A 19,106-nucleotide genomic window follows, 5' to 3' on the forward strand; every position below is an offset into this window, starting at 1 on the left:
AAAAAAAAAAAAAAAAAGTATGTGTGGCCAGAGACTAGACTTTGGTGTTGCGCGCACGTGAATGCAGTGTGAAAATGGTTGAGGGAGGGCAGTGTTTGCGCAAGAAGCGCTATAAATGGCACGAGCAGGAACTTCAGGTGTAAAACATCACCGAATTCACAGCACACATACCAGCTGTTAGGCCGACTGTCACACAACATTTTGATTGATTTATATATTGCTACATGGGTAGGCCTATATCATAAAGGGATACCCTTGCTGCACGTTGCGATTTTAGTTGTCCAATCCTGTTGTGGTTACAGGACGCTAAACTAATTTGTGACCACGAATGTCAGATCCATTTTTCTTTGCAGTTTGAAAATAATTTCGATGAGGACATGATGCGCGTAAAAGACATCGCTCTTGCTCTGATTTTCACCTGTCTCGTGCAACAGTTTCTACATGTGAAGAGCCTGAGAGATAGAGGGAGGAGAGCACAAACAGATGGAAAAGGAAAGAGAAGAGGTCAACGGAATGACGGTGGTCCGAATGTATCCAGTGACACAGGTGTCTGGAGAGGGAGATTTTCACTGAAAGACGGAGCGCAATGCACGTGGGTCGCAGCAGCTGATGGCGATGCGTCTGTTCTGGGACTCACCTGTAAAAACGGTGCAAAGAGTTTCGACTGCGAGTATGTAGCGAAGCCCACCGCATGTCAGCAATACGTATCCAATGCTAAAGCCTACTGGAAACAGATCGCCCGTGCATTAAAAAAGCAGAAGAGATTGTGTCGAGACTCTACGGAGCTGCTCAGAGCCGGCATGTGCAGGAACGCGCCGGAGGACGCGCATTTCAGACTGAAGGTCACGCGCTCCTCCTCACAGATGCCCGGTCCGCCGCCCGCGGGGACAAATCTATGCCCTGATCGGATCGAAAGGCTGAAACTGGCCGAAGAATACTGCACCAGCCCCTGGTCTCCAATGTGTACATTTCTCTTCTTGATGTTTGAGAATGACGAATGCTCGAATGCTTAATGACTTTGAAAAATAGTTTTATTTTTTATTTTTATATATATATATTCAATTAATGTAGAAAAGACGGTCCAGTCTTACGATTGTTGGTCCCTATAACGTTTCTGGAACGTTAGTTTATTGTTATAATAATAAAACCTAAAAAGAACGTTCATAGAACGTAAGGAAATCATAAGCTAACGTTAGTAGAATTTTCTGGGTTTGTTGGGATGTTACTAAAATGTACATGGGAGATATTTATATATACTTATGTAATTTAATATTGTAAATAATTAGTATAGATTTAAAAATAAATATGACTGACTATGTTTTCTTATGGTTTCCTCGTCTTCCATCGACATGCACCTTGCGTCTTTCCAAGACACAAAAATAAGCTATACACTTTGGACTATTGTGTAAATTCTGTCATTATCATTAGTCCTACCTTAGTAGAATTAATAAACTTAAATGTGCTTCTTTTACATTATATTAATATTCTATGTCCATAATCCATAAAAACTCTATCCAGCACATTTAAGATGAGTGCTAGACAGTTAATACCTCAGGTCACCCTAATGATTTTTAGTTTTTGAAATACACCTTCTCAGCTTTGAAATCGAATACAGTACAAATACAGTATGGTGAAAATAAAAGGGAAAAGACAATGAGCTGCTGCTGAAAGTGATCCTTTTGAAATTAAAGTGTGTGGAGAACACCATGTGTTCCTTAGTAAACATTATTATAGCTATTCATACCATGAAAAGCTATTTGTTTGTTTTTAATACCTAACTGAGTGAGTGAGTGAGTGAGTGAGTTGAGTCATTTACAGGAATACAATTCCTAAATTTTCTGTTTAATTTATCTTGTCCTAGGATGGGAATGCTCATATAAGCTTGGAAATGTCTTGAGTCTAAGCGTGGAAACTGGCAAGTGTGGAACTTTTGTGTATTACTTTGACCCATTTAGATCACTTACCTAATCCTGCTGATGAAAGAATGTAACCCATTGTACTATGTGTGTGTGTGTGTGTGTGTGCGCTTAGCTATATTGTCCCCAAAAATCTGCTAAATCTAACTAAATCTGCCTTTAGGTGTAATTATGGGTGTTCTCAATTGCAAAATGGATTCATAAAGCAAATATTGTTTTGTTTGTTACTCTACAAATGCAAAAGAGAAAGAAAGAGTGAGATTTTGCAAATTATTAGCTAATAGCTAACTCAATTTAACTTGAACATTTGTCCTCGTCAGCTCATCTCGCTCATAACACACTCAAGATGGTCTTTTGTCTCAGGGATGAATAAAAATTCCGATATACAGGCTCTCCATCACAGGCCCTTTCCATCTTAACAGAAAAAACAAGTAAAAAAAACAGCAGGCACCACACTGATCTAAAACTACTAAGTCAACTTCAAAACTCCTGACACTTTGTTCATACTGGCAGCAACATTTCAGTTTTATCTATTTAGTTGTTTGGAGTCCAACCTGCTAAAACAGCATGAAATCTTTACAGAGCAGACTTCATTTGGAATTTGTTTTTGTGTTTTTGTTGTATTACAATTTACTTTTACTGTATCTTACATATGACCAAAAAATCTTGAAACACAAAAGCTATCAATATTTTCTATGAAAGCAGTAAATTACTGTTTTGAAACTTTATTTATAAAGATATACAAGGATGTGGTTCTCTCTACAGTACAAGCGGCTAGTCATGAACCAGAATATGCAAGCACATAAAACTGATTTTAGCATTTTGTGGGTTTCTGGTAGCCGTGCACATCTGTGATTATGAAATAAAACACACTCACTAATGTTGTGGCCTCTACTTTCCAAAAACAACATTCCCAGCAAACGATGAACACTTTCACCAGCTATATGTAGCCGACTGAAGTTTGCTAACTATGTCATTATGTAATTACAAGACAACATCAATCATATCATAAACGAAAAACTTTATAGTTAGATGATCCTGAAAGAAAAGTAACTCCAGGTTCTAAAATGTTGTACAATACAAGTGGGCATGTTGCTATGATCTACTCTGGAGGCAGATATATGTTGAGTTTAAAAACAAAAACTAGAAGATAAAAACTACATTAAGAAGAGGCTGTTTCTTTAGTTGAAATGTCTAATGCCATCTGAAAGAAAAAATGTAAGATGTGGTTACTGGATTGGAATAGCAGTGTTAAATACCAGTGTGGTATAATGTTGCCCTGGGATAAGCTTGAGCAATTCTACTACAACAGGTATTCCCATGAACAACACATTGGCTAATGGTTGCTGGGTAAATACTGAAAGAAAGAAAACTAATTTCAACTCTTTGCTTTGAGAGAAACATTGAAACTGGTAGCACTTTCCCCAACTAAGAAGTATTGACCTTTCCATAAATGTATGAGGCTAAATTGTTGCTTGATTTTCTTATGAAATCAAACACACACTGATTTCATTGAAACTTAGTTTTCATGTTACCTCCTAAGGGGATAGTTTGTTCTGCAGGGTGGGGCTTTCTTAATGGTTTCCATGTGGACTGAGGTGGCCTGATTCCACGCTCAGACATTCTGAACTCTGATTGGTTGAAATAATGACCTTAATAAATTCCATTCAGGAAAAGAAAAAAAAATCTTGTGCTGAGAGTGCCAGGGTTAGGATTTAGTAAAGCCATTTAGAGCTTGTATCAATAAACACACACACACACAATCCAAATACAGCACAAAATAAAACAATGTGATCTTAGAGTCTCAGCATCTGCACAGCTCATACTGCAGTATGCAACCTAAGCCAGTTAAAATGTATGAATTTCATTGTAATGAACAAAAAATAGTAAATTGAGTGGCATCTGCAAACAAACAATGCAAGAACTTTTCTCTGAAGTAGCTTAATTTTTGCAGTTACTTTTAACCGACTGGTCACACGGTCATTTTTCAAGGTCAACTAATATAATTCCATCTACTGCTAATACTTCAAATGTTTATTGTGTACAAAAGAGTTCGTATCAGAGGCAAACACTTTGACCCAAACAAAAACTTCACATAATTTCATGTCAGTGGTACAGCAATGTATGAATTAAATTGATTATTGTATATGAAAATAACTCTTTAGATTTTTCTCACATGCAATAATTTTTGAATACCCTCACAATAGTTTGAGTTCCCTTTGCAATAAGTTTTGTGTGCCCTCGCAATAGGTGGCATTCCCTTGTAATCATTTTAGGATACTCTCGCAATAGTTTTCATTCTGTTTCCAATAAATGTTGTGTGTCCTCGCAATAGTTTGTGTTCCCTCACAATATAATATATTTAAGAAAAACAATAGTAACCACAATAAGCAATCTATAGTAAACCATGTTACTAAATTGTTAGAGTATTCTGTTACCACCAAAAAAAGCATTGTTACTTAATTCACCTTTAATAGTAACTACAATATTACTTTAGTAAAACAATTCTTTCCACCAAAAAAAAAATTTTTTGTTACTTAATTCACTTTTAATATTTACTTGATTATTATTATAGTAAAACCATGGTTTCTGCCAAAAAAAAAAAAAAAGTATTGTTACTTAACACCTTTAAGAATTACTTCAATATTACTATAGTAAGACCATGGTTTCTGCCAAAAAACTCAAACAAGACATGATTAGCTTACAACAGTCATTGTCACTACAATATTACTAAAGAAAAATGATTTCTGAAAAAAACTATGGTTACTACTGTCTACAATATTACTATATTTAAACCAGTTAAACTATGGTATTTGTAGTAAAACCATTATGATTTTAATTTCCATAGTTTTCAATTTTCCTGTATTAACACTATGAATATAATCAATATGAATTTCACTATGAATATCATGGTTGAAATATGGAACTTTATACTGTATATTCTGTAGAAAATCCATGGTAAATTTATAGCAAGGCAATGTAAAACTATTTCAGAATACAATTCATGTCCTCTCCTCTAAAGGGCTCCATAGCACAGTCTGAGGGAAAGTGGACAAAATGTTAGAAAAATACTGACATCTATTGGCAAAAGTTATATTTTAAGTAGGTGAAACAAACAAATGAACTGCTTGAGATTTACAAAACATGGCAATTGAATATGGACCTTCAGATTTTATTTAAAAAGTCTTCACACAATTTTGAAACAATGTATTAAATGAAACAATTCATTGACCTGCTTGAAACCACAAAATCATTACAGCAAACCAATTCTACATAACCTTCAATTATCAATCACTACAACAACATATTCATAAGTCACAGGGCTTAAAAGATGTGAGAGTAAATACACAAACTGAGAAAATGTGAATGAGAATGTGTATAATTTCAAATTCAGATAAAGACTTTCTAATCATTACCACCGCACAGGTAAAGCAGGGCCTTCTGGTAATCTCCAGCGGTGTCTTCCTGTGAATCGGGACAAAAACCATGCTAAGATTTATACGTTTATGTGTGCATATGTATTTAACTATAGTTTGGGTACTTAATTGTTAGATAAATCTGACAAAACCTTCATTTGGGGACATCCTCGATTGAAAAATGTATTCATAAATAAAGTTATAACTGTTTTTTGAGTTGTCTTTTAGGGTTAGGGTATGGTTAAATCTATAATCATTAGCTTTATATAAAACCTCCAGAAGTCATATAGTCATATAATATGTCCCTATTTAGACAGCTGAGTAAACATGTTTGTAACTTGCCTGTATGGTGCTGTAGAGTGATTCTCCATACATCTTCTTGTACTGCGCTCTGATGTCCAGCATATCCTGTTCACTTCTGGACACCATGATTCTTATAAGTGTTTCATCATCAGTGCCGGCACACTGTCAATAAACAAACCAATAATGTGTGAAATCAGTTCTCATCTTTATTATCATTCAGATCTAACACATTCATTTACTGTTTTTGTATTTATTTTTATTTTCCACTTGAAGTGACAGTGTTTCATTATCCAAATGAGCAGCAAATAACCCAATTTATATTTGTCAGCGGGGCAAAAATTATTGATGTGAATCTCATGGAAATCAGCCTTCATACCCTCATGGACTCTCGAAGGGATTCAGCAAAATAAGCCGGCATGCTTTTTGCACACTTCACTAAAGGGAGAGATGGAAACATTTCAGTTAATTAATTTTAGTAATATGAGTGGTAATTCAGTCTGTCCAAATAACTGATGTTATTGTAATTCTTTACATATAGATACACTAGATGTTGCACTGACTAGTCGATTAGTTTTGCCACTAGTCCACACCTCTGCCCTGTGTCCACTAGTGGATCACATCATAGTTACAATTGTTCTACACATGCCAACAGCAAAGGTAAATGGAAACTATTTGACCATATTTCTGGACAACTAGTCCACTAGATAAAATTAGTAGTCGTGCAAGCTCTAAAACACACATCAGGGTTTTCATTTCATACCCACAGCCAGGAGCAATGCTTTCAGGTTGCCAGTGCACTCATCTTTTATGCTCTCCTCAATGTCACAGCCGGCGATCTTTTTGTAGGCATCAAACACTGAAACAGGGTCACCAAAGCCATTAGGATGGCCCTTCAAGGCCATTCTGATTGCATCAAAAGGCTTTGAAAACACACAGTCACCTTTCCTCAGGTGTTCTGCACTTCTGTTGCCGAGTATATTGATGAACTTGTCCTCGTCTGTGCCAAATTTCTCCTCTCCAGCAGCAAACAGCTCCTGAAACACCATAAACAAACAAACACTTCTAAAGTTGCAACTTAAACCTGAGGATCTTGTTACTTTTCCATGTTTGCATGAACATACATTAGCAAGAGCAGTTTAAAAAAAATGTGAAAATGATAATCAAATGCATAACATTAAAGTTAAAATATACAAAGGGAGATGTTTGGCAAAATGTCAGAGCTCACAAATTTAATTTGTGATTGTGTTTTATTAAAAAAGATCATATGATCAATTGCAATGCTAAATGTAACAAATTTAAAATTGTGCCTGCAAATGAGAGGGGAAGATTATCCCAGAATAACATCTTAGATTTTGGTATTTTTCTTACTTCAGAAGACTTGGAATATAGTACATTGCAAGGACTAGTTTTATTATATTTAAATGGTGCTTTTTGTCCTTTTTGGAGCTTGACAACTTTTATTATATGAAAAACAGAAGTATGGACATGCTGCCTAACATCTCCTTTGGATATTCACAGATGAAAGTAAATAATATGGGTTTGGACGACATGGAGGTGTGTAAATGATGACAATGTTTTCATTTTTGGGTTAACTGTCCCTTTAAGACATTCAAAATAGTATCGGAGGGTGTGTGTAGTCATCTAAAAGTGTGACTGTTTTGAACTGCACCTTGGCATCTTTTTCCACTCTGGTCTCATCCACTCCCTCCTCCCTGTTTGCCTGAGTATAGTAACAGAAGCATAACAAATGTCAGATCATCAGAGAGATGCCAGCTCTCATCCATCACCTCATTTCCTGAGACAGGGCGTGCAATTTTCCCCAACCTGGTAAACTTCAATATTGAATTACCCCCTGAGAAACATTTCATCTTCTCCACAGCATAATCTCAAGACCTGTTTTAATTACTTAAGGATGACTTCACCAGTGCTCATGTTAACACTCTGAGATCTGTCTGATATCTTCCCACTATTGCTGCTTCTCCCATCTCTGGCTCTACTCAAAAGCAGGGCTGGGCAATATGATCAAAATATATTATATGAATATATGAAATTAAAATATGGGTTGAGATTTATTAAAAATAACAGATTTCAACTTTGTATTTTGTTTTTTTGTTTTGTCTTTTACAGTCTAAAGGTCACATTAAAAATGACATTTTAGCCTTGACCCTGACCCTGACTTTCAATATTAAACAATTTGAAAAAAAAAAATTAACTATTACAATCTAAACAAAGAGTAAAATATACCATTTCAATATTTACAGTGTGAAAATTATTTCTATACATTTTTAAAAAATTACAGATGTCTTACAGTTGTGTTGTTATTTTGACTATTTTGCCCCTAAAAAATGTTTTAGTTGGTGTACTTGTAAACCATGTTGACAAAAGTGTCAGTGAAGAGCATGAGATTAAATATGAGACAAGTGATGTTTGAAGAAATCCAATCATACTGTAATTGTGCCAAATTATGCAAAAAGTGTGAGAATATGTTTTAATTATGTGTTTTTTGGATATATCCTAATATATTTATTTTAGTGCTGTTAGTCAATTACAATATTATTTTTTGTGATTAATCACATAATTTTATAATTTATAATAGATAATAGTGATTAATTGCAGATTTTAAAAGTGCTGAAATTTGATACTATATATGTATATACTTTTCGTTTAGGTAAGAAAAAAATATGTAACATTATAATGCTTTATTAACATTTTCCAAACAAAGTCCTCCACAGTACAAAGATAGAAATGCATTCAAATAGCACTAATTTTAAACATTAAACATTAACATGAAATGTTTCCCAAACTCTAAGTGGGAGGTTGACTAATTTAAATAACTAGTTCCCACATAGGTTGCATATTCAGTGCAATGCACATTGTCTCTTAAACTCTCATCCACCACAATATTAATCTGCTGGTAGACTGTGACTTTCCACAGCAATTGTGAAGCTGCCTTGATGAAACTGTCAGGGCGTCAAAGCCATCGTCAAGCGCAGCTTTGAACTCCACATGAAAAGCGCTTGCAGACAAAAACATCTCATTCTGCAGTTTGGTGATAGGTAAGACTTGACATGCTTCTGTGGTTATTAAAATGCACCTTACATAGGCTGGAAAAATACTAGATTTCTGTCAGAAGTCCCATCTGGGCTTATTTTATAAGTCAAATAGTGTAAGAGGTCTTTTCTCCATCATTTTATCACTATGATTCCAGGCGCTCACATTACAAAGTTTCCGCCCTCCCAACCAGTGTTTATTCTGTACTAAAGGTAAATGTGTTAATTGTGATTAAGAAAAATTAACGCTTTAAATTTTTTTCTAAATTTCATGCATTAACATGTTCATTCTGACAGCTCTAATTTAAATATATATAAAATGTTAGTTCCTTTTTCCAGCTAAGGCTAATTTTATTTCAGAAACGTTAAAAATTGTATTTCCATCACTGTCATTTCCATCAAGGAATTATATTGAACACAATACATAATTTAAAATGTGCTGGAAATGACACTGTGGAGGTATACATGTACAGTATAAATGGTATAAGCGGTGAAATATAGTTATAACTAGTTGTGATCTGGATCGATGCATTGATCAAAAAACAAACGATGTGATGTCATCGATGCAACGCATAAAATTTTAGGTATATTTTTTTAAATGTAGATTTATTTTGACGCACTAATGCCAGCCACTTCCGTAAGCATTTCTTTCAGGCGATGCAGCAACCTTATGATATTCATCTTGCTTTATAAGTGGTAATTATTTCTCTCATGTGGGACACGAAGGTGCACATGGGTGTTTGAATTTGCGCTCTGCTCTATCCATGAGCAGCCATCAACCATGCTTCCCTTGAAATGTGATCTTCGGTTACAGGATAGTACAGAGCGACTCACATGTGCAATTAAATCAGGCTTCCTTCAATACTGAGGTGCATGCTACCCATTTGAATTCTACATTAATTAAAATGTTCTATTTTAAAGCACTATGGAGCACATGAACTATTTCAAACGGCTAGACAGCCCTGTTATTCAGACCTGATAAGAGAAAGAGAAAACACCTGCCCTGCACCAACATCAATTACAAGGTTTTTCACATCTTCATATCAACAAGAATTGTTCAATACAACTGCGGAAGTTGTGGCCAAGAAAAGATGTGGATAACACTGTGGCAGGGCGGAGGGCGGGGCCGGGTCGTGATCCTACACACCCGGTCCCGTATTAGGCTAATTATGCCTCCGTGAGGTTTAAAGGCTGACTGCAGAGGGCCGTGCGGGAGAGAGAGATCGTTTACGGACATGTCCGTCATGTGTGTGTTTATGTCTTCTTTTAAGTTTACCATTAAACTATTATTTCTATTGAAAAGCCGGTTCTCACCGCCTCCTTTCCATTGAATATGTTACAAACACATATTCTCCTGTCGTATATGTAAGAATTTTGGATTGAACGAATTGTTTGACAGTTGTAGAGATGACAAATTGTCATTGTAGTGTTTACCTCATTCCACAAATCAATGAGCTTCAATCAAACAACTGATGATCACATGTATAAATTTATTTCTTTATTTTTTAATTTCTTTATTTTTTATATATATATTTTTTCCATATTCTTCAACAACTGAAGTACCTTATTTTGTTATGAGTGTCGCAATCTGGATACTGGATTTGCATTTTTCAGAGAGCTCAATAAAATATTAAAATTATGTTTTGGTTGCATTTGTGAGATAATAAATGTTAAATTAGGGAACATAATATTGTAATATCGATCGCAGGCCCCTGAATCGATCAGAAATCGCATCACGGCCGACTTTGAGGTATTGGCAAACTGACATAAGATGATTATTTATAACAAATTATTTGTTAAGCCTAACATTATATAAAAGTTAAAAACAAAAGACTCCAAACAATAAAACTACCATTATAAAATGGATAGTGTTCCAACATTGTTCAGCAAACAAGTAATTCCTCTATCTTTCTTTGTCGTTCTCACATGTAAATAACATAAAGATGTCTGTTTACTGATATCTGCATGGATATATCTACCGCAGTATAGCAGAATCTCTACTGGTTGACACATTTCTCCTGTTGCATGGTATATAAACCGTCACACCACCCAGCTTCACACAACACTTTTGATTGTCATTCTTTTCTGGCTATCTTTTTTTCCAATTATCTAAAAACCGAGAAGCAATCTCTTTTATTACCTGTATGAGTATCACCAGCAACCTCTGGTAATGTCTTGACGTATCTCCCATGACGTCTTTCTCCAGCTTGCCTCCATGTTCTAGGTCAAGACACATGAGACAGGGTTTATTGATTGTTCACACTTGATGTGACAATTGCTGCTTAATGGTCTCAACTGACTCTAATAGGAGGGTGTCGGCTTTAACCGTGATGCCTTGCAGAAGACGAAGTGTGTCCTCTTACCTCTCAAATATCTTGCTCAGATGCCTTTTAAATGCATTAGATGCATTGCCCCACCTTTACAGTTCTCCATATGGCCTGTTTGTTTCCATTAGGACAATGAAGCAGATATGGCAAAGGGAAACCCAAAACTAACAATGGACAATTAAGCTGTCTGGTGTTCAGTGAACTAAAAGATCGATCCGTTCTATTTCCAATTACTTATTTGGAATGTCCAAAGCATAAATGTCTGTATTGGCTTGGATGTGGTCATTCATCAACCTTATATTTGTAATCAATGGATTTAGGTTGCCCAAGTGTGTGCCTGCACAGTAAATATTACCTTTCTTGTACATCTTGACGATATCTTTTATCTCATTACATGTCCTGGAGGCCAGGATCTCAATTAAAACTTTGTCCTCCGTACCTGCTCCCTGTAAGACAAGAAGATTGGCTCAAGTTTATCATATTGCAAAAGCATTTTCATAAGAAAGTGTTTGTAATTATTTATTTAATTATTATTATTATAATTCATCAAAGATGGAAGTGATTGACTTTACCTTGATGGCCTTATGAAGTTTATAAGCATCATATATTGTGGGTGGAGACATAAGGGCAACAATAAGATCCTCCAACTTCCCTCCAAGTTCTGAGCGCAAGTCTTTTACAAGATCCTGTACAGAGAATGCCAGAGAGGGGCAAAGAGAGAGAAAAAAGAGAGAACATGAGCCAAGAAAGAGAAGAAAATATGACGCTCATTATAATGCATTTGTGAATCTCATTAGCATTTTAACATCGCACTGGTTGCACATGTCAGTAGTGAATTATGCCAGCATCAATATGTTGATGCTTGTGCCAAACAATGGAACAGGCAGAATGAATAATCTAGACATAGTGTTATTGATACACAGCAGTATTTCTTAGTGATTTAATGGGGAAACAATAATGTGGTCTCCGTCTGACAGTTTATGGAGATTCTCTCCTGTTTGGTTATAACTTCTGAAAGTGAACGTCCACAGAATGAATTTTCATCTAAAATTTGTGCATTTAAAATACACAGTCTAGGAAAGTGTTGACTGGAAAAATATTTTAACTCCTGCAGCTATTATAAGATTTTAACTAGAAAATTACTTTTAAGTTAACTGGTCTCATGTAAATATTTAGTGGCTGTATCAGATTCAAGTCAGTTTCCCTCGAGTTCAATCAGGTGTCTTAACAGAGTAACCACAGCTATAGTTAATCGCATTATCTATGGACATTTGCTACATGCTTTGACAGTTTGTTATCTAATGCAATGACATTCATAAATTTGTAAGTGTGTCTTAAGCATACAAATGCTTTTTGTCACCACTGTATACTTAGATGATACACTCAACTAAGTGTGATTACTGTACTACAATGGTGGTACTGACATTTTGACTTTTATATATACAGTAGAAATACAATATTCATGGACTAAAACAATCTAACAATATATTAATAATAATGTAATATGCTTTGTCCTACCTTCCCATGAGCTTTTTTATAGGCTGCTTTAATTTCCTGTCTCTGGTCATTCGAGCGAGCCATCAATAACATGAGGATGGTATCTTCATCAGTACCTGAGGACACAGCATCCACATGTTGAGATAATGTAAAAGACTAAATACATTTTCTTTAATTCAGTGATCAGAAAAATTAGCTACAAATTAACCAATTAAGAGTCATTGCATCTCCTCAATGAGTAACCTCTGCAGTTAGAGGCATATCACAATGATTGCTAATCTTGAATATGTGAGAAAGAAGGCTATTTGTTTACATTGCTTTAATCTGACTTACAAAACCCATTGGGGGAAACACTTGACAAAGAAACCCTCAAAGGCTTATTTTGAATCTGTATTTAGCTGTTGGTATTGTTTGGGGTTGAAAAGTGCAGATTAAAATATATAACTTTCAAGCTCAACTTCATTACTAACTTTAGGTATTGTCCAGCAATTATGTCTGAAAACTCCCATGTAATACAGAGAACTGTTTGTATCGCTGTAGAAATAATTCAGATTTTTTGTTTGATTTACCAATCCCTTTCATGGCCTTCCGCAAAAGTTCTGCATCTTGCTTTGCATTGAAGTGCACAAAGGGTTTCACACTGCCTCTGGTTGACTGCAGAAAATACAATAGTAAAATTTAGGACACTGCAAAAGAATAAGTATAATTTAACTTCTTCAAACCTCAAATGCACAAAGTGGCAGGTGAAGAATATTTCCTGAAAGCACAGCAACTTTTAAAACTCACAGGGCAAAATATGTTTGACATTGGACCACTTGTATGGTTTGTACTATATGTACAACACTTCACCCTTTTATCTCTGAGGGCATTTTTTAAGATTTCCTATTTCAGTGGCATACTCAAAATTAAAGGCTAATAATTTGACAAAAAAGGTGTCAAGTGTTTGGTATAATTTTAAAGTAATCTTTTCAAATTTTTTATAATCTAGATAATAATCAATTCTGAGACTCTCAGCCATAGAAAATGCAGAAAATTCACAACAAAACTTGAGCCAAAAAATTGCTTTTGACATTTTTTTGACATTATATATCTCGAACGAAAAACTGCTTTGTTTTGTTCCCAATCATGTCTGTAACTGAGTACAATTTTGTGTTGATATGAAAAAACAATAAAAAGTTGAGCATTACAAAAAATATTTATCCTAGTGTCCAACAAAAACTTAAAAATCCTCTGCAAACAAATAAAACATAATAATTGTACATAAGAACTAATTATACATGTAAATACAACATTGACTAAATGTATGATCTCTCTCCAAAGCATGCAGGCATGAGTAACGAGATCTCATTCTGTTCCATTCTGTGTCATTTGAGTCATCATTGAGTCTGTGTCATGTACAGTACTAGGCACCATCTCCTGGTTGCTATATATAATAAAAGTGAATGAACCTCTCTGCCCATATTTCAATGACTTAACATCTGGTTGTAGCAATCCGAATCCTTATACAATTAGTTCCATGATGCTGGACAACGTACTACATAATTTTCAATGAAGTCATCTGATCCAGGAAATCTAACGTGTTTGTAGCCAGATAGCATATTATGTGCTGTGTGCAAATTGTGCTTCATGTGGATTATCTAATTATCTGTGCATCTGATTACGTTGTGCGATTACTCTATGTAATGGTTTTTATGTTCTGTTTATGTTTCGTGAAGTTATAAGCAAAAATGTGGCATATAAGCGACACCTATTTACATGTAATATGTATGTCAAAGACATGCTCAGATATTACTCGCTATATTTTGTCTTTGAGAAAAACAAATAGGCTGGTTGTATTCTACTCTTTGAGAGCTTTACAATGAAACATGGCTCATGGCTATTTGATCATTACAATAATATGTCCAGTGCAAATTTATTAATATATTATCAAAATGTAACACTTCTGATTTGTCTGCAAATTTCAAAGCACTTGTTCAGTTTTGGTCATAATGCCTACATGCATTTTAAAGTAGTGCTTCTAAGCTTAAAAACAACAACAATTTATTATTTTTTTAAATATTTTTTTGGCAGACCCATCCGAGTTTAAAGGGTTAAGAGGAAACTAACCAAAATAATTTGGCTATATAATAATTCAGGACCATGAAAAACATGATGGCATCTTAGGTGGGTATATTTTGCACGGATAGTCCAGCGCAGGTGTCTGACGATATGAGAAATGCCTACAATCTCATTATTAAACCTCATGTGTGCAATGTCTCCATCCTTCTTATGTCTTTTTACTAAGTATTTATCATTATCATGTGAAAATAAAGAAAGTAAACCAGAGTTTAGCAGACAGATGATACAAACCAATAATACTGTATTGTTCAAGGGTCTGATGTGGAAGGCAAATAACATTTAAAAGGCAAGAGCCAACCAAATCCACAATTCTAGGTAATGTTGTATGTAATCTATCTAGTAACCATTTAAAACCTCTGTAAACATCATACAGACACAATATTTGTATCCATACACATCTGATTAAAGATAGACCAGGTTTACGGCTCAGATTAACGCAAGAGCTGGGTGAAGGATGAGATAAGGTTTTAGGTTTGGGTTTAGAGTTTATGTTCAGGCTGAAGGTTAGAGATCGGTTAACCTTGAGACTCTGTTTAATTCGATACCTTAAGCAGTAGCTTTGTGTAATCTTTTCCTTGAGTTACAGGTAGTATATTGAGGATTTCAGAGTTAGGAACACATTTCATGCTCCCTTTATTTCTAAATGGGATTTCAATGTAGGATCAAGTCAATTTGTATGCCCTCAGTGTCATGACATTAAACTTTTAAGAAACAACACAACCCAATATGCCAAACCAAGCATGGCTAATCCTTTTAGATATATTACATTTCACGAGTGTTTGCTTGTTTCTGGCAGGAATGGGTTTATAATGCCAAATCAGTGACCTGCATTTTCATCAGTCTGATCTGATACAGGTCTCATCTGCTGTAATCCAATCATCCATCACCTTAACCTCCATGGTAACAGTCACCATGCCAACACAGATGGATCTTCATTTATCGGGATAGTGTTGTGGAGTACATTAACTGTTTACTGTTACTGTTTGGTATAATTCCAATGATTACTTTATTAGTTAAACTTATTAAACAAAACAAATGAAACAAATATTGATGTTATAAACCAGGATTTAAACCCATATAAAATGTATCACAAAAATAAAGCTGGTTAAACCCATAAATCAAATTGTAAATTATTTAAATATTAATGTTTGTTTAAGATTATATTTACATTTAATTTGTTGGCTTGCCATCTGTTGCGCTCTCTTCACTGATCAAACGCATGACAATTAATTACTCAAAGATTACTAATTACTCTACATTATTACCTACATTACAAAACATTATCTTATTAATGTACGTGTTTGCTTTTAAAACCACATCAGTGCGCTTTAGTAGTCCAAATTTCCAACACCAATAGATCAATTTATCGATAAACACCCCTGCTTTCCAAGTTTAGAGTTATTCATTTTTTTTCCATTCATTGTTACTATGTTTAACAATAATAAACATCACAGGGCGCTCTTACCATGTGTTCAGGTACAGGCAGCACTTTGTGAAATTCTGAAAAGACAAAGCATAGAAAGGTACACACGACACAAAGAGCTAATTATTCAGAGTTTACTACAAGAATTTAAAGTTGACTGTTACTCTTCTATCTCAACATAACTCCTGTAATTTACTAATGCAAACAACGCACCTGCTATTGTATTCCGTCACCTGTGCACGAGGGGTCAGGCTTCTGGCGCGTGCAAACTCTGACTGAAAGACTTCTATCTGACTATAGGCCACACCCTCTAAACCACCTGTCAATCATATTGACTGACGTTAACATCGTAGTGAATTGTCTTCCCATAGAATAACTATAATATAACTTTATAGTTTAGGCTATTTAGATAGGTAGGATAAGCTTTAATAGGTCAACAGTCAAGACTATCTCGTGGAGAAGTGAGGGGTAAATAAGAGGGACTGAGCTTTCACACAGGTCACAAATCAGTTTGAAACAGACTATTTTAATGCAAACCTCAAAACGTAGCAAGTAGCTATAGAGCCAGTAGCTACTATATGTATTAACAATAAAATAAGTCTGCTTGGTGCAGACTAAATATGTTATTAATGTTTTCAGTTGAATGTGTATCTGTTTTTAAACTTGTTTGTTTTAGGGTTATGCAACCTTTCCAAAAAGCATGACAAAGTAAACTATTAAAATCAACCATCCAATCAATCTATCTACCAATCAATCAACCTAAGCAAACCTAAAAATCATGAAAATGATCATCATGGAACTTTTTTCTGCCAGTTTTTAGATAAAATGTCTCCACATTTTGATAAAGTTTGAATTAAGATTAAGATACAAGTATTTATTTTGCTTATGCTCATTTTAACCCTTATACATACCTCAATCCACCCCATGTATCTAATTATTATAAAATTTTTTTGAGTTATGCCCACACCTCTTAAGTGTTCCTTAACCTTTCTCTTCTAAATATAATTATATATATATATATATATATATATATATATATATATATATATATATATATATATATATATATAACTGCTTACTAACCAAACGTGTATTGGGTCATTAAAGACCTTAGATATGTATTAGGGTCTGTTTTTTTTGTTGTTGTTTTTTTTTTTACATCCATAAATAATATTTTTTATGATTATTTCATTTCTGTGTAAGTTTACTATCACAGAATAGCTGTTTCTTTGTTTATAACAAGACAGTTGATAACTATATTCACACAAATTACTACTACACTTAATTTTATCAAGTTAATTTTCTGTGTGACAATGGTGAATTTGTATTATCCCATATGCATGTACACATACATATTATGAATATGAGGGATTGACTTCATTTACATTTGACATTACTAGTTGATGAAACAACGTGGAATTAAACTACAGCAAGTGTAACACATGAACAGTATGATATGACTGTTGTCATTAGGGTGAAATAATGTATGTTGTGCATCTATTTTCACAAAATAAAAACATTTGGGTAGATTGTGTTATGTGAAGCTCAATATGTGATTGACAGTCAGTTGCGTATCATGAAATTTCCATGTGTAAGTAATAAATACTGTTCTGTATTTGCTGCATCATCTCTTTGATTTATGAAAAATAAATATCAAAATATAGATACTATTCTATTTTTTCTAGTTATCTTGAAACGGTTTGGAAATCTGACACTGGCTGGACATTTTGTAGATACATTTGTGATATTGTAACGTTTAGAGGACGAGTCAAGAAAGCAGGAACTAAGTGCAGCTTTGATTTAATCAGAAAATTAGTCCAGCTACAAAACTTGGAAAACACAGGGAAAGAACTAAACTAAAACTCAGAAACAGAACAAACACAATATCCAGAGGGTATCAGGAAACAACAACTGACATGACTGAGCAAATACAAGGACATTACATACACCGGGGCAAACAAGATACAGCTGGGAGCAATCAGAGCATGAACCAGGAAAGGAAACACAAGAAGGTAAACAAAACTTAAAACTAAAAGTCTTTTAAACACCTGGCGACCTCTGGTGGCTGCTCGGGCAAAAGTCCCAGGTGTGAAGGATAGAAATACATGCTGTTATCTAAAGAACAGAGTATGTAATAATGTTTGACAAAACACCCATGCATTTAAGGGTTAAAAAACATAATCAATAGTTTGAATACTTATACAATTGGCTAGCTTCAGGCTGTGGCACCCCAAGCTTCAATCTGTGATTGATTGATTGAGCAATATATTAGATTGATTGGCTGGGCCTTCCTTGAAGAATTATGCAGTGGCTTTTAATGACATGCTTAGTGGCATTTTTTCTTTTAGGCCTATTGGATTTACACAACCTCAATGTAGCAAAACTAATTCTTACACTGGTTCCCTGTTGTGAATTTTGGGAAAATACAGTCAGTATCTGGCAAAACAGAAGGCCAAGAATCTTTATTATCTTCAGTGGCTGAATTGTACTTACGTATTCTCTCATACATATTCAGTGTGATGTGAATTTAATTTCCTCACTTGTCACACAGATATAAATACACATGTCTTCCCCTGTGATCACCACCAGAAGGAAATCAACAGGGTTGACTTCATTGGGATTCATGGATGAAGATGTTTTTTACTGATTAGAACATTACAATATCACTCTTGGTGGAACCTTATGCTGATTGAACACATGTATACACATATGCAAATTAATGTTTAGAGTAGCACACAAAAAGTAAACACAAATGCATTACTCATCAGAGTTCTTATAATAAATAGACTTTAATCGTATTATCCCAGGGGAAATCATGTAGTGAAGAGCCTGACATCTTCATTGACTTTTTTAAAAGGTTTTCATTTTGTTAGGTCCCTACGGTAAGGTCTCAATTACAAAAGGAATTCATGGGTGTTATGAAAAATCAAATAACACAAATGAATGGGTGTTATTTGTCATTTGAGATATTTTCTCAATATGCAAGGTATTGATTGCACTCTCTTCATGCCAAAAACAAAAATGAAAAAGAAAATAGAAAATAAAACAATTTTTAC

General features: G+C 34.6%; 2 protein-coding genes across 2 annotated transcripts; one reads left to right on the top strand and one right to left on the bottom strand.

The window, feature by feature from the left end:
• The first annotated feature begins 160 nt into the window (after positions 1–160).
• Positions 161–1,308, top strand: fgfbp1a (fibroblast growth factor binding protein 1a). The gene has a single exon (XM_052149951.1). The coding sequence runs from the start codon at positions 378–380 to the stop codon at positions 1,011–1,013; it is 636 nt and encodes a 211-aa protein (XP_052005911.1). The 5' UTR covers positions 161–377; the 3' UTR covers positions 1,014–1,308.
• Positions 1,309–5,321: 4,013 nt separating this feature from the next.
• LOC127659781 (annexin A5-like) lies at positions 5,322–18,675 on the bottom strand. Its single transcript, XM_052149737.1, has 13 exons — positions 18,591–18,675; positions 16,093–16,127; positions 13,079–13,163; positions 12,531–12,625; positions 11,585–11,698; positions 11,368–11,458; positions 10,826–10,905; positions 7,305–7,355; positions 6,576–6,669; positions 6,396–6,491; positions 6,012–6,070; positions 5,675–5,797; positions 5,322–5,381 (listed from the first exon to the last, which is right to left on the bottom strand). The coding sequence occupies exons 1-13, from the start codon at positions 18,673–18,675 to the stop codon at positions 5,322–5,324; spliced, it is 1,068 nt and encodes a 355-aa protein (XP_052005697.1).
• Positions 18,676–19,106: the final 431 nt, after the last annotated feature.

Source organism: Xyrauchen texanus, chromosome 19 (genome assembly GCF_025860055.1).
Source record: "Xyrauchen texanus isolate HMW12.3.18 chromosome 19, RBS_HiC_50CHRs, whole genome shotgun sequence".
NCBI classification, from domain to species: Eukaryota; Metazoa; Chordata; class Actinopteri; order Cypriniformes; family Catostomidae; genus Xyrauchen; species Xyrauchen texanus.